This window comes from Gordionus sp. m RMFG-2023, chromosome 1 (assembly GCF_954871325.1).
Source record: "Gordionus sp. m RMFG-2023 chromosome 1, tfGorSpeb1-WG-v2, whole genome shotgun sequence".
Lineage (NCBI taxonomy): Eukaryota > Metazoa > Nematomorpha > Gordioida > Chordodea > Parachordodidae > Gordionus > Gordionus sp. m RMFG-2023.
The window spans coordinates 65,707,722-65,720,376 of record NC_088775.1 but is presented as its reverse complement, the minus strand read 5'-3'; the positions used below and the strand labels follow the sequence as shown (position 1 = coordinate 65,720,376).

General features: G+C 32.9%; 1 protein-coding gene across 1 annotated transcript in view; it reads left to right on the top strand.

The window, feature by feature from the left end:
- The window catches only part of LOC135928683 (TBC domain-containing protein kinase-like protein), a 41,928-nt gene extending 29,817 nt beyond the window's left edge, over window positions 1-12,111 (top strand). Inside the window, exons 5-7 of the mRNA XM_065465140.1 lie at window positions 373-568; window positions 11,749-11,995; window positions 12,040-12,111. Of these exons, the coding sequence (XP_065321212.1) occupies window positions 373-568; window positions 11,749-11,995; window positions 12,040-12,111 (515 nt within the window). The remainder of the gene's footprint in view (window positions 1-372; window positions 569-11,748; window positions 11,996-12,039) is intronic.
- The last annotated feature ends 544 nt before the right edge of the window (window positions 12,112-12,655 follow it).

Here is a 12,655-nt window from a genome sequence, read left to right as displayed (position 1 = left end):
TATATTTGAATTTTGGGATTCGCTTAATAAATATAGATTGATAAAATAAAAATAAAACAATTTATGCAATCTATTTTCATAGTAACGGTTTCGGTACTTTTAAAAAAGTAATTTAAACTTAACGAAGTTACTTTTTTATAGAGTTACGCAAAATGTAACGACATTACTTTTTCGAATAACTACGACAGCTTCAATATAATAATATAAATGTTAAAATAGAGATCATTTATGTTATGACCATATCAAAACACAATTTTCGTTTAAATGTATCATAATTTAATTCATATTCTTAAATCAATTATACTAAATTATATTCTTTTTATTGAAAAAAAGTGTTTATATTTTAAAAAAGAAATCTAAATGTAATTATAGAAGAATACAGATTCGTCACATACAAATCGATAACCGAAGCGACCTCTAAAATTAGCTACATTCCTTTTATATTTCAGTCCGAGCTGACCAGGCTCTCGAATTATGATGCCGATAATCTCGGTTCAAAGGAGTTCAAATCGTTTCAAGCGAGAAATATTGTCGTTTTAAATATAAGTTGTATTGGCGAAAAAAAAAAGTATAATAGGCTTTAAATTTTTTAAAAATATGTAAATAAATACCGATAATCAGAGAACTACACATTTATTTGATTCTCGTTATTCAATTCTAAATTTACGAATAATAAAAAAATATTGGACTAATAATGAATTTAAATTATTTGTATGTACATTTGAATTCTTCTTTAATTTTGAAATAATTTGCAAATATAATGATTAAAATTTTTAAAATTAAGGCCACTAACGATCAATCAAATATTTTATCTCTTTTCCTGGCACTTGTAACTTGTTTTTTTAAAAATCGATTATTAACTTATTGTTTAAAATTCGAAAACTAAACCAAAACAAATATTTATAAATTGTAAAATTGTCAAAATGGATATAATATTTCGTCAGAACTTTGATTTAGCTTCTGAAATTGAAGTAAATGCATATAGTTCTTACTTTTATTATCATACATGGCCCTGACCCATGAAAAAATTAAATTTTAGGCCCCATTTAAACAAAATTTTAAATAATATCAATATCGCATTCGATGATAAAAGCACGAATAAATAATAATGAAATTAATAACCAAAATTTTATATGAGATAATCATATAATTCTCAAATTTACTAATAAAGACATTTCGCCATAAAAATTAGAACAAAAATACAAAATTAAAATGCTATTTCTCTTCCAGAAAATCTAAAGGAGACGGGTTATCTCTGAATAATTATTAAAAGAAAATTCGAATCTTAAGAAAGAATATGAAGTTTATCAGGAAGGGTTATATTTTAAAAGTTAAAGAAAATCTAAAGGAGACGGGTTATCTCTTAAAATATTATTAAAAGAAAATTCGAATCTTAAGAAAGAATATGAAGTTTCTCAGGAAGGGTTATATTTTAAAAGTTAAAAGGTCCTTATGAAAACAATTTATTTTTCTTTTCTATAAAAGACCCCCCCCCCCCTCCCCCACTCCCCACCCTTCTCTTGAATATACTTAAAAAGATTATTCAGTAAAATATCTCTTAAAATGGGCTATTCATGTAAAATACAAAATGTTATTTTATAAAGATAACAGATTTCCTAAAATTTATTCCCAGGGAGTTGGTCTTAAAATTTTTATGAATTATTAATAAAAAGCAATATATAAATAGTTGCATTAATTTAAGCAACAAAATAAGATTTGAGTGGCGCATCGATTTTTTTTCCCACTTTGTTTAGAATATAATTTTATAATATTCAAGATAATTAAGAATGCGTAATCTAGAAATGGGCTTCTTGAATCTTCCTTTTTTTCTTATAATTATGGAAAAAAATTTTTAAGGAAACGAATCCTCATTGATTATTTCCCCCCTTTTTTACAGAACTTAGAAAAAAAAGGATGTTTATTTTGTGAAAATCATAACCTATATTTGATATTGTCTTAAGTATGAATTTAAATTGATAAAGTTTGTTAGAAGGATTTATTATGCTTTTAAATTGCGACTCATCATCCGTAAATGATTACTAGTTTCATTGATAAATAAAAAATAATATTGGTATTATTATTTATAAATTCTTATTTCTATATTTAAAAAATTATATATATATATATATATATATAGATGAAAAAAAGGAAAAATCGACGATATTTATTTTTTTATATTATTTTTGAAATTATTAAGCATTATATTTTTTCTTGTCGTAAATATAAACTTGTCATTTTTGAAACATAGACTGTATACGGAAATCATAAATTTAAAAGCCATAGATTTATTCGTCTTATCGCAAATTATTGATATTTGAGAAGTTGGTTGATGTATATGTGCATCATTGGACTATGATATTATCTTATCTGCTCACGTTACAAATAACCAAAATATTTAATTTGAAGTTGATCATAAACTTTTTATAGAGTGGTGATGAAGAGTTTAAAATTTATAAAATACTGGGAAATATAATAAAATATTTTTAGGGCGTTGATTGTGTTACTTATATGGAGGTGTAGTTATATCCTGGGGAAAAGGATTAGGAGAAGCCGTAGCGTGAGAATAAAGGGGCAAACTTTGACAATTGAAGGACACAATGGAGAGGAAGGTATGATGGGTCGAGTATCATGGTAACCGATGCAGCAATTAATTAAAGGAGGGACTGAGAATGATGTTGAAGGATTAAATAGAAATGAAAAGATAAACCCGGAGAATGTAAATTGGTATAGAGGATCTGGTTATAATCGAATATTGGGGATACAGAGTGGACCAAAAGAGAATTCACAGGAAAGAAGAATAGAAGTGAGAAGGGGTTTTGATTTCGCGGAAGAGAGAATATGAATTTAAATTGTTATAATTGCGGAAGACAAGGACATATTGTTCGGGATGGCCGAGAAACTAAATATGTGGAAAATTTGGACATAAGTCCCGTATTGTCCGGGTAGACGAAAGAAATTGCGCTGTGCGGGTTGCGGAAGATTTGAACACAATAAAGAGGAATGTAATACTGGAAATTATGATACAAGAGGGGGTTTTCCATACAGAGGAATTGGTCAAAATACTACAAATGTGCGGACTATTGGGGTGAGAAAAGTGCAAGGATCATTGTACCTAATGTAAAAGAAACCGAGGAGCAAAATGTGGAGTGCTTTAGATGCTGAAAAAATGGCATATGGCGATAGAGTGTGGGAATTTGTGACTATATGATAGCGAAGAAAATACACGGGTCAAGGCGAAGAGATTAAAAGAGACGGGCTAAGTGTGTTCTCATGAAAAAATAAAAATAATTGGATGTGTAAATATGATATAAGAAGGAATAGTACATGACCCTTGTCCGAGAGTAATGATAAATTTTAATGGGAGTATGGTGGTACCAATGTTATTTGACACGGGAGCGGCTATTTCGCTGATTAGATATGATACATATCGGAGTCTTTGGCCCGATGAGATGATCGAAAATGAAGGATTGAGAATACAGCAATTTGATGGATCACAGGTATCTGTAATGTAGAGAGTTGAAATAGAAGCGATATTGGGAAAAGAGTGGAGATATTAGATTAGAGGATTATTAATCGGAGGGTTGAAGCTGTGAAGGGGTGGGACTGGATCCCGAATAGGTCCATGGTATAATTTTTGGGGAGTATTTGCATGGTGGGGCGTGTTTGTACCCCTAACTAGACAAGATGTGTATGGAGACATATCGAAGGAATACGTAGAAGCATTACCTGAAATCAAGGCAGCGTTTAGTAGGAATAGGGAGGGAAGAGAGTGAGGAAGTATCAAAGAGCTAAGGGAAGAAGCTGCGAATGAGGGGAGAGTATTCTTAGGAGATGAGAGAATAAGAGAAGTTGATTCTAAGGGGGAAATAGATGCGCATAATTTGAGGGGGAAAATATGGGGATATAATTCTAAGAGAGAAATCGGGGGAGATCGAGGGGACTCATTGGGGAGTAATCGGGGGACTTATTGGGGAGTAATCGGGGGACTTATTGGGGAGTAATCGGGGGGACTTATTGGGGAGTAATCGGGGGAACTCATTGGGGAGTATTAGGAGAAAAATGGGGGAAAATAATTCTAGGGGGTAATTATAGAGAATAATTTTAGGGGAGAAATTTAGAAGAATTCTAAGAGAAAAATCGGAGGGACTGTTAGGGGAAAAGACGGTGGGAATTCTTTAAATGAAAGGGAGTGGCCAGAGAAATGGACGAGGGAGATCGAAGAGATGGAACGAAAAGAAAAAGCGTATATTCGAGGAATTGAAATGGGGGCTGTGTGCCAAAATTTTGTGGATTTCGATAAGTACCGTTCGAGTGGTGAAAAGAAGTGGAAATATAATTGGATCAATGGATAAAGAAGAGAATGGTGTGTCCTGTAGCATATAGTGAGTGGGTAACACCGCTGGTGCCGGCGAAGAAGGCCAACGAAAAACTCCATTTGTGCTCAGATTTGTGGGTCATGCTAAACCCTTGGGTTGTGGAAGTGAAACACCCCTTACCACGAATTGAAGAGATATTGGCTAGCTTGAAAGGTGGGATATATTTTTCAAAGGTTGATTTTTCGAATGCTTATTTACGGTTACGGGTGAAGCCTGTGGTGCGGAAGTTTTTAACTATTATTACGCCGAAAGGATTGTACGCTTTTTGTAGATTACCTTTTGGACTTAACGTATCGGTCCCAATTTTTCAATGAACTATGGCAGCCGTTTTTCAAGGCCTATAAAGAGTCTTTTACTACATGGACGATGTGTTGGTAACAGGGGTGGCGCCTGAGCAGCATACACAGAGATTAGGGGAGATATTTCGAAGAATTAAGGAAAAGCGGGCGAGTGCCGAGAAGAGTATATTGGGAGTAACGGAGGTGATGTGTCTAGGGCACAAGATTAATGGGAGAGAGGTGAGACCACTAGATAAAAATATGGCAGGAATAACCAGTATGTTGAGACCGAATAATAAAGGAGGGAGGGTGGGGTGCAGGCCTTTCTAGGAATGGTAAATTATTATCACCGGGTTGTGAAAGGTTTTGCGCAGATAGTGGCGGAGAACGATTTGAATGGGAAAAGGAACAGGAAAAAGCGTTTGAAGAATTGAAATGTCGAACTGGAAGGGAACCTATTCTGGTATGCTTTAATAACTCTCTGGAGGTAGTTTTGGCCGTGGATGCTTCTAATAGAGGTATTGGTGGAGCATTATTACAATGTGTAGATGAGTTGAAAAGACCCTTATTGTTTTTCTCGCGAATATTTAGAGCGGCATAAACAAGTTATTCAATGATAGAGCAAGAAGTGTTCGCTGTCATTTTTGGACTGACAAAGTGTCGAGAATATCTAATCGGACGTAAATTTGTGGTATATAGCGACCACAAGCCGTTGGTACACTTGTTCAAAAAGGTTAATAAAGAGTTTATGCTGTCGTCAAGATTACAGAGATGGTGACGTATAGCTGAAATATCGGTGAAGAAGAGAAAATTATTTGCCCGATATTTTTTTCCCGGTGTGCAGCTGGAGAAAATTTGGACGAAGAGAGACAAAGGGTATTCGACGAGGAAACTGAGCAGACGTTTTAACGTGGGAAGAACATAAAAATGCTACATTTAAAGATCGCGAATTGACGCGGATTAAAACGTAAATATGGGGTCAAAAGCAGTGGCGAGATGGAAATAAATGTAAACATGTAGAGAGAGAGTTGGCGATAGTAGACGAGTGCGTAGTACGAGGAACTCGAGGAGTACCGTTCAAATTAAGGGAGGCGGTAAAGGCGATGATTCATGAGGGACATCAAGGAGTTGAAAAGATGAAGCAGTGGGGTCGTGAATATGTATGGTGGCCTGGGATGAATAAAGAGATTAAATATATAAGCTAGAGTTGTGTGATGTGTAATTCATGGGCGAATATGTCGCATTAAGACAAGAAATGTGTATGGCCGAAGGCTAAACAGCCATGGGAGCGCATACACGTAGATTTCTTTGACTTTGAAAATTTTTTTTTTTTTCTCTTTAGCTTTCACCTTTTCTGGTGGTAAGCTCCTTCAACATCTCTCTCCACTTTATGTTATTCGTACAATCTCTTTTATCTATTTTATACTTCTTTATATTGGCTCTAACTTTATGGCCCCATTGAAGTTTTGGCCTTCCTCTTTTACGTTTGCCCATCACTTCCAATCTTTCAACTTTATTTCTTATGTAGTTCATAGGCCTTCTCATTGTGTGCCCATACCACCTAAGTCTGTTTACCATTAACTTAGTCTTAATGGGCACTACCTTTAAACTATTTAGTATTCTTGTACTGCGCACCTTATCCTTTCTTGTTACCCCAGCAATCATCCTCAGCATTCTCATCTCCATAGTTTGTAGACTTCTCTCGTCTGATTCTTTGGTTGGCCATGTTTCCGAACTATATAGAATAGTTGGTTGTACTATGGAACTGTAAATTTTTCCCTTTAATTTGTGTGGGATTCTTTTGTCAATTAGCACTCCAGATAAAGATCTCCACTTTAACCACCCTTGATTAATCTTATTTTTTATCTCTTTTTCTATTGTGCCGTTTGTTTGTATAGTGGAGCCCAAATATTTGCAGCTTTCAATTGCGGATATCTGCCAATCATTTATATCATTACTCTCCGTTTCATCTCCTCCTATCACCATATACTCCGTCTTTTCTCTATTTACTTTTAATCCGTGCGTTTCTAGGATATTTATCCAATTCACTAACCTTTCTTTCATTTCATCCTTGGATTCGGCAAGTATCACAATATCATCTGCAAATATCATATTCCACGGGACTGTTTGAGGTATAGACTGTGCTAATACATCTATTACTGTAATGAAGAGAAGTGGGCTGAGAGCCGACCCTTGATGAACTCCTTCGGCTATTGTGAAGCCTGCTGAAGTACCTGTTTTGCTACGGACCATTGTTGTATGTCCCATATACATATCCTCTATTATTCTTATATATTTTTCGGGAACTTTTTTGTGGCGTAGCGCCCACCAGATAAGTTTTCTTGGGATTCTATCGAAGGCCTTTTCTAGATCGAGAAAGACCATGTGTAGCTTTTTGTTCTTTTCCCTGTATTTTTCACTCATTTGCCTAATTGCATGGATAGCATCGGTTGTTGATCTTCCAGGCATAAAGCCAAACTGTGTCTCTCCTATTTCGATTATATCTCTTAATCTTTTTTCTATTATTTTTTCGTATAGTTTTAGACAGTGTGACATTAGTTTTATGCCCCTGTAATTTTGACAATTGTGTGGATCCCCTTTATTTTGAAGATAGGAACTAGATGGCTCTTCCTCCATTTTTGGAAAACCTCTTCATTTCCAAGTATTTTATTGTACAGATTTGTGAGGAGATGTATTCCATCATCTCCTAGTGCTTTAAGGCTTTCTATTGGAATATCGTCTGGACCCCTAGCTTTGTTGTTTTTCATATGCTTGAGGCATGTGATATTTCTTGTTCCGTTATAGGTTGTACAAGGTTTTGACAAGGGGAGTGTTCATCGAGATGCAATATGTGGGAATTAAAGATGAGAAGCTCCTGAAAATATTCTTTCCATCTATTCATTATTTCTTTTTCCTTTATTATCAATTTCCCATCTTTATTTTTGATTACTTTCGGAGCTCCGTTTATATCCCTAGAGTTCTTTTCTCGCTGTTTGGCTAATCTGTATATTTTATTTTGCCCTTCTTTGGTATGTAGATCTTCGTACATGTCATCGTATGCCATAGATTTGGCCCTAGATACCGCCTTTGTAGCTAATCTCTTGGATTTTTTGTATCTTGACTTGTCATCTGCATTTTTGGATTTGTACCATATTTTATAAAGGGCTTTTTTCTCCTGTATATTGGTTTGTACCTCTTGATTCCACCACCATAGTTCTTTGTGTGATTTGTTGCCTCCTCTTGTCAAGCCTAGCGTCGATTTTGCAGTGTCTATTAATCTGGATGAAAGGTCTGTCCATATTTTTTCACTGACTTGTGAGCAATTTATTGTTTCAATGTTTGCATTGATTGCAAAGGCATCTGTCATTGTTTTTAATTTGCCCCATTTGATGCATGGTTCCAGTTTTATCTTATTTTGAGTGGATTTATTTGAGATTTGTAAATCCATGATTAGTAGCTTGTGTTGCGCGGCGATATCTTCTCCTGGGATGACTTTGCAGTCTATTACATCTTTTAATCTTCTGCGAGAGATTAGCATGTAATCTATCTGTGTTTTCCTAGTACCACTTTCATATGTTATTAAATGACTGTCTTTTTTCCTATAGTAGGTGTTGGTTAAGGCAAGGTCGAAGGCTTGCGCAAATTTCAGTACGTGCTCTCCTTCATCATTTCTTTCTCCGTATCCAAAACCACCATGATGCCTTTTGTAGCTATCTCTTGCTTTCCCCACATGCGCATTTAAGTCACCACCAATTATGACTAGGTCATCCTTAGGGATTTCCATTACAGCTTCATCAAGGATAGCTCTAAAGTCATCTATCTCTTCTTCCTTGCAACCCGTTTGAGGAGCATATACTGATAGGATGTGTAGTATTGATTGACCAATGCAGAGTTTTATCTTCATTAGTCTATCAGAGATCCTGTTGACTTCTACTACTGAAGAGGTTAGGTCTTGGCTGAGGATGATGCCGACACCGTTCCTATTGCTAACAAGTCCATTATAGTACAATTTATACCCATCTCCAATCATCAAAGTTTTCTGTCCTTTCCATTTCGTCTCTTGTATGCACGCTATATCAACTTTTCTCCTGTTCAACATTGATGCCAATTCTCTCGTCTTACCTTTAAGCGTCCCAATATTCAAACTTGCCAGTGTCTTCTTTGCTTTGACCTTTACTTTATTTTTCACAGGATGGAGGTCTACACCCTGCGCGTGGCATGGAGGGAACGCCCTAGCTTTCATATTCATATTTTCATTTGTGTCCTTTATTTTGTTTATTGGACAGAAATAAAATATATATATACTCGTGGTGGACGCCTATTCCAAATGGGTACAGTACGAAGAAGTAAGAGGATTGACAACCCAGGTGGTGGCAAAGAGGTTAAAAATCTTTGAGCGCGATTCGGAGTGGCGACGATAATAGTATCGGATGGAGGCCCAGCCTTCATTAGTAGGCAGTTCAAGTTATTTTGTGCTGAAACCGGAGTGAACATTTTGGCTCCGTCATGTCACCCGAGTTCGAATGATCAGGCGGACAGGGTGGTGGCGGTTGTCAAAATCTTATTACGAAAATCAAAGTATGGAGGAAGGGAAATTTGGATAGCAGTGGCATATTACAACAATAGTCGAAAGGGAGAAGAACAATCTCCGGCAGAGAAGTTTTTAGGGAGGCGAATCCGGATATTATTGGAATTATTAAAATTCAAGAGGTGGAAACGGAGATAAGTGAGACGTCTGAATTTGTAGTGGGACAGACCGTATGGGTCAGAATATATGGTGGTACAAGAAAATGGGAATCCGGGGTTATCATGGAGAACATTGGACACAAATTAAATCGATTAAAGTTCACTGACGGAAGAGAGGGAATACGGCATCGAGATCTGGGGAGATTACGATCAGGGAGTTATGAATAGAAGGAATTAAGTGGTCCGAAATTTGTGGTGTAAAAAATACTTAATATAGTGCTTATTAAATCCGATGAAAATCTGAGGGGGCAACTAGAGCAAAGATTGGATATGGATATTGTTTGACTCAACACCTGTGCGATAGATAATAATAATGAAAAGTGGATCAGCGATTACCTGCGAACAAAGGAGGGTACTCAGGAGCTAACTACCGTTCAAATTCGTGAAAACACCATGAAAGGACAATAATTTTGTCGGGAATGAGGTTGAAGTGGACTGGTTTTCGATTAGTGGAGGCGTGATATTTTTTTGAATTTTTCATATTCATTGTTATTTAACTTTTAGTTTTGCGTAATCATTGTAAATTTTTTTTGGTTATTTTGTCAAGTTATCATATCAAAAATATATATTTTTTGAAGAAGATTATTAATAAATCCAGGGTTGGGCAAATTTTCAGATAATTGTATTCGGATACAGATACTTTATAAAATTTTGTATTTAAGATACAAGATACTAGAGACTTTAGAAAAATTTCAATAAGATATAAGATACAAGATACAAGATACTTGTATTTTTTTTATAAAAAAGTATCTAAGATACAAGATACTTTTTTTAAAAACTTTAAATAGTCAAAATCAAAATGTATAAAGCTTTATTTTCTTATCTATAATATAAATTTATAAAAAAATATTTAAAATAAATTGTAGAAAATAACAAATTTATTATAAAAGATAATGCGATATTCCATTTAATAATTATATAATTATTAAATAATAATAAATCAGCATTATTTTTTAATATTATTAATTTTTCAAATGATTTATCGTTCAATCTTTGACGATTTGGTCTATTAACCATATTAGCAAAGCTAAATAATCTTTCAACGGGGGCTGAGGAGGGTAATATTGTGTTGTATTTAATAAATATTTCTTTTATATATTTATAACTATTTAACATATTTATACTCCGCCTGTCATCTTTCATATAATTTAGGACCTCTATTTCAATATCATTTATTGAATTATTAGAATTGGATGTGATACTTTTAAGGCAAAAGTAATCATCATCTTCATCAATTGAAGATTTTGTTGAAGTATTAATTTCAATTCTATACATTCATCATCATTGATGTCAAAGTCATTCTCTACAGCTTCCATATCCAAACTCCTTGAAAGCTTTCTTAAAGTTAGAGCCGTTATCTGTAACAGTTGCTATAACTTTTTCGCAAAACCAAAGTCACGATGAATTTCTTTATTATGATCATCTTGAAGTAATTCAAAAAATTTGCCATTAAGTATGCTTAGTTTAAATTTATTGTTATAATTTTCGGTTGAAGAATCATCTGAAGACGAAGATGAACATATTATTCTATTTTCTTCTTCCATAATTTTAAAATAGACAGATATAAAACGATTCAAATATGGTAGTTCTAATTGTTAGCAAATTGCTATATGACGACCAACGTCATATATCAAAAATTATCGTAAAATATCTAAATTTTGATTAAATTTTTCATTTAAATCTTAAAACAATATCATTTTAAATTTTAATACTATTTAAATTAACCAATATAATTTTTTTTAAAGTATCTGTATCTTTTTGAATACAAAGTTGGTTAAGATACAAATACTTTTAAATAATATGTATCTTAGATACTGGATACAAGATACTTTCCAAAATTTTAAAAAAGATAGAAGATACAAGATACAAAAATATCTTGTACAAAAGTATCTTGTATCTTAGATACAAATATCCGCGATACTGCCCAACCCTGAATAAATCTATATTTATTTTTCAAAATGTTCAAGATATAAAAGACATAAAATGATTATTTTTTTTTGTTTAAGAAGATTTTTATTATCATTATATTAGTTTGTTAAAATTAATAAATCATTGATATAAACTTGTTATTTGGAAATATATTCTGTAAGGAAAATATTATCAATAAATATAATATCTTATACCTTAAATTTTGTCTCATCTTTATTATGCCGAAATTTTTTTTAAAGATATAAATGTTAACAAAATCATTATTAGATTCGAAAGTTAAATATTTAAAAATATTTGCCTAAAAAAACGATGAATAAATGTGGAAAACAAAAAGTCTAGGAATTGAATATTAAGTAAAATTTTAAATATTCAATATAAAGAAATTTATATCTGATTATAAATTAATTTAATTTATATAGGGTAGGTAAAAGTTCGTTTCTGGCGATAAATATTCCCATGTTAAAAAAGTGTGATAATACTAAAAAACGCGATCCGCCGTTCTTTGATAATTGGAGAGAAGAAATTAAGAAATGCTTGTTGGACTCTCAAATTTATTTGGCGAGTAGTAATAGTAGTGTCGGAACCGAAGATAATATGACACATCATTTAAATAAGCACGAAATTGTGATCATAAATGCTGGATATCACGTAACTGCTGCTATAGAGGTTTTTTTTAATAAAAGAATTAAAATAATTCCTCCCGAATTTAGGTTTATTTGCATATTTTTAACGTTTATACGCCAAAATATCTCTGCATCCAAATTTCGAATAATTTGCTATAAATGACGATCTAGGAATTAGAAAAAAGTTTTGTATTTAATTCACAGAAGCAGGTATTCCTTTTTATTATTAAATAATTGTAAATCAAATTCGTGTTTACAAATTTATGGATTTTATTTGCAATTGAAATTCATAATATATATAATTATATACATCAAATAAAAAAGCAATAATATATGATATGAGTTTATAATTGATTAAAATTTTATTAATATTTCGAAGCAAACTTCTTCCACAAATTGAATCGAGCGTCGAAATTCCAAATGCAGTAAAATAATACTCCCCAATTATGGTCACTTAATAATTTAAGATTACGAGCAAAGAGTCATATGTTAAAGGAAAAAAGTGTTAATTATCAAAATCTATAAAATATTCGAATGATTCTTGATTTTCTATTGAATTTAAGTATTGAGTTGTCCGCCACGCTCTAGAATGTACTTCCCAAAAAATCACACAAAGATATTATAACTATAAACTTTACTAAATCCGAATTTTTATAATAATAAAAGAAAAAAGAAGAATTCAAAAAATAATAATAAATTTTAA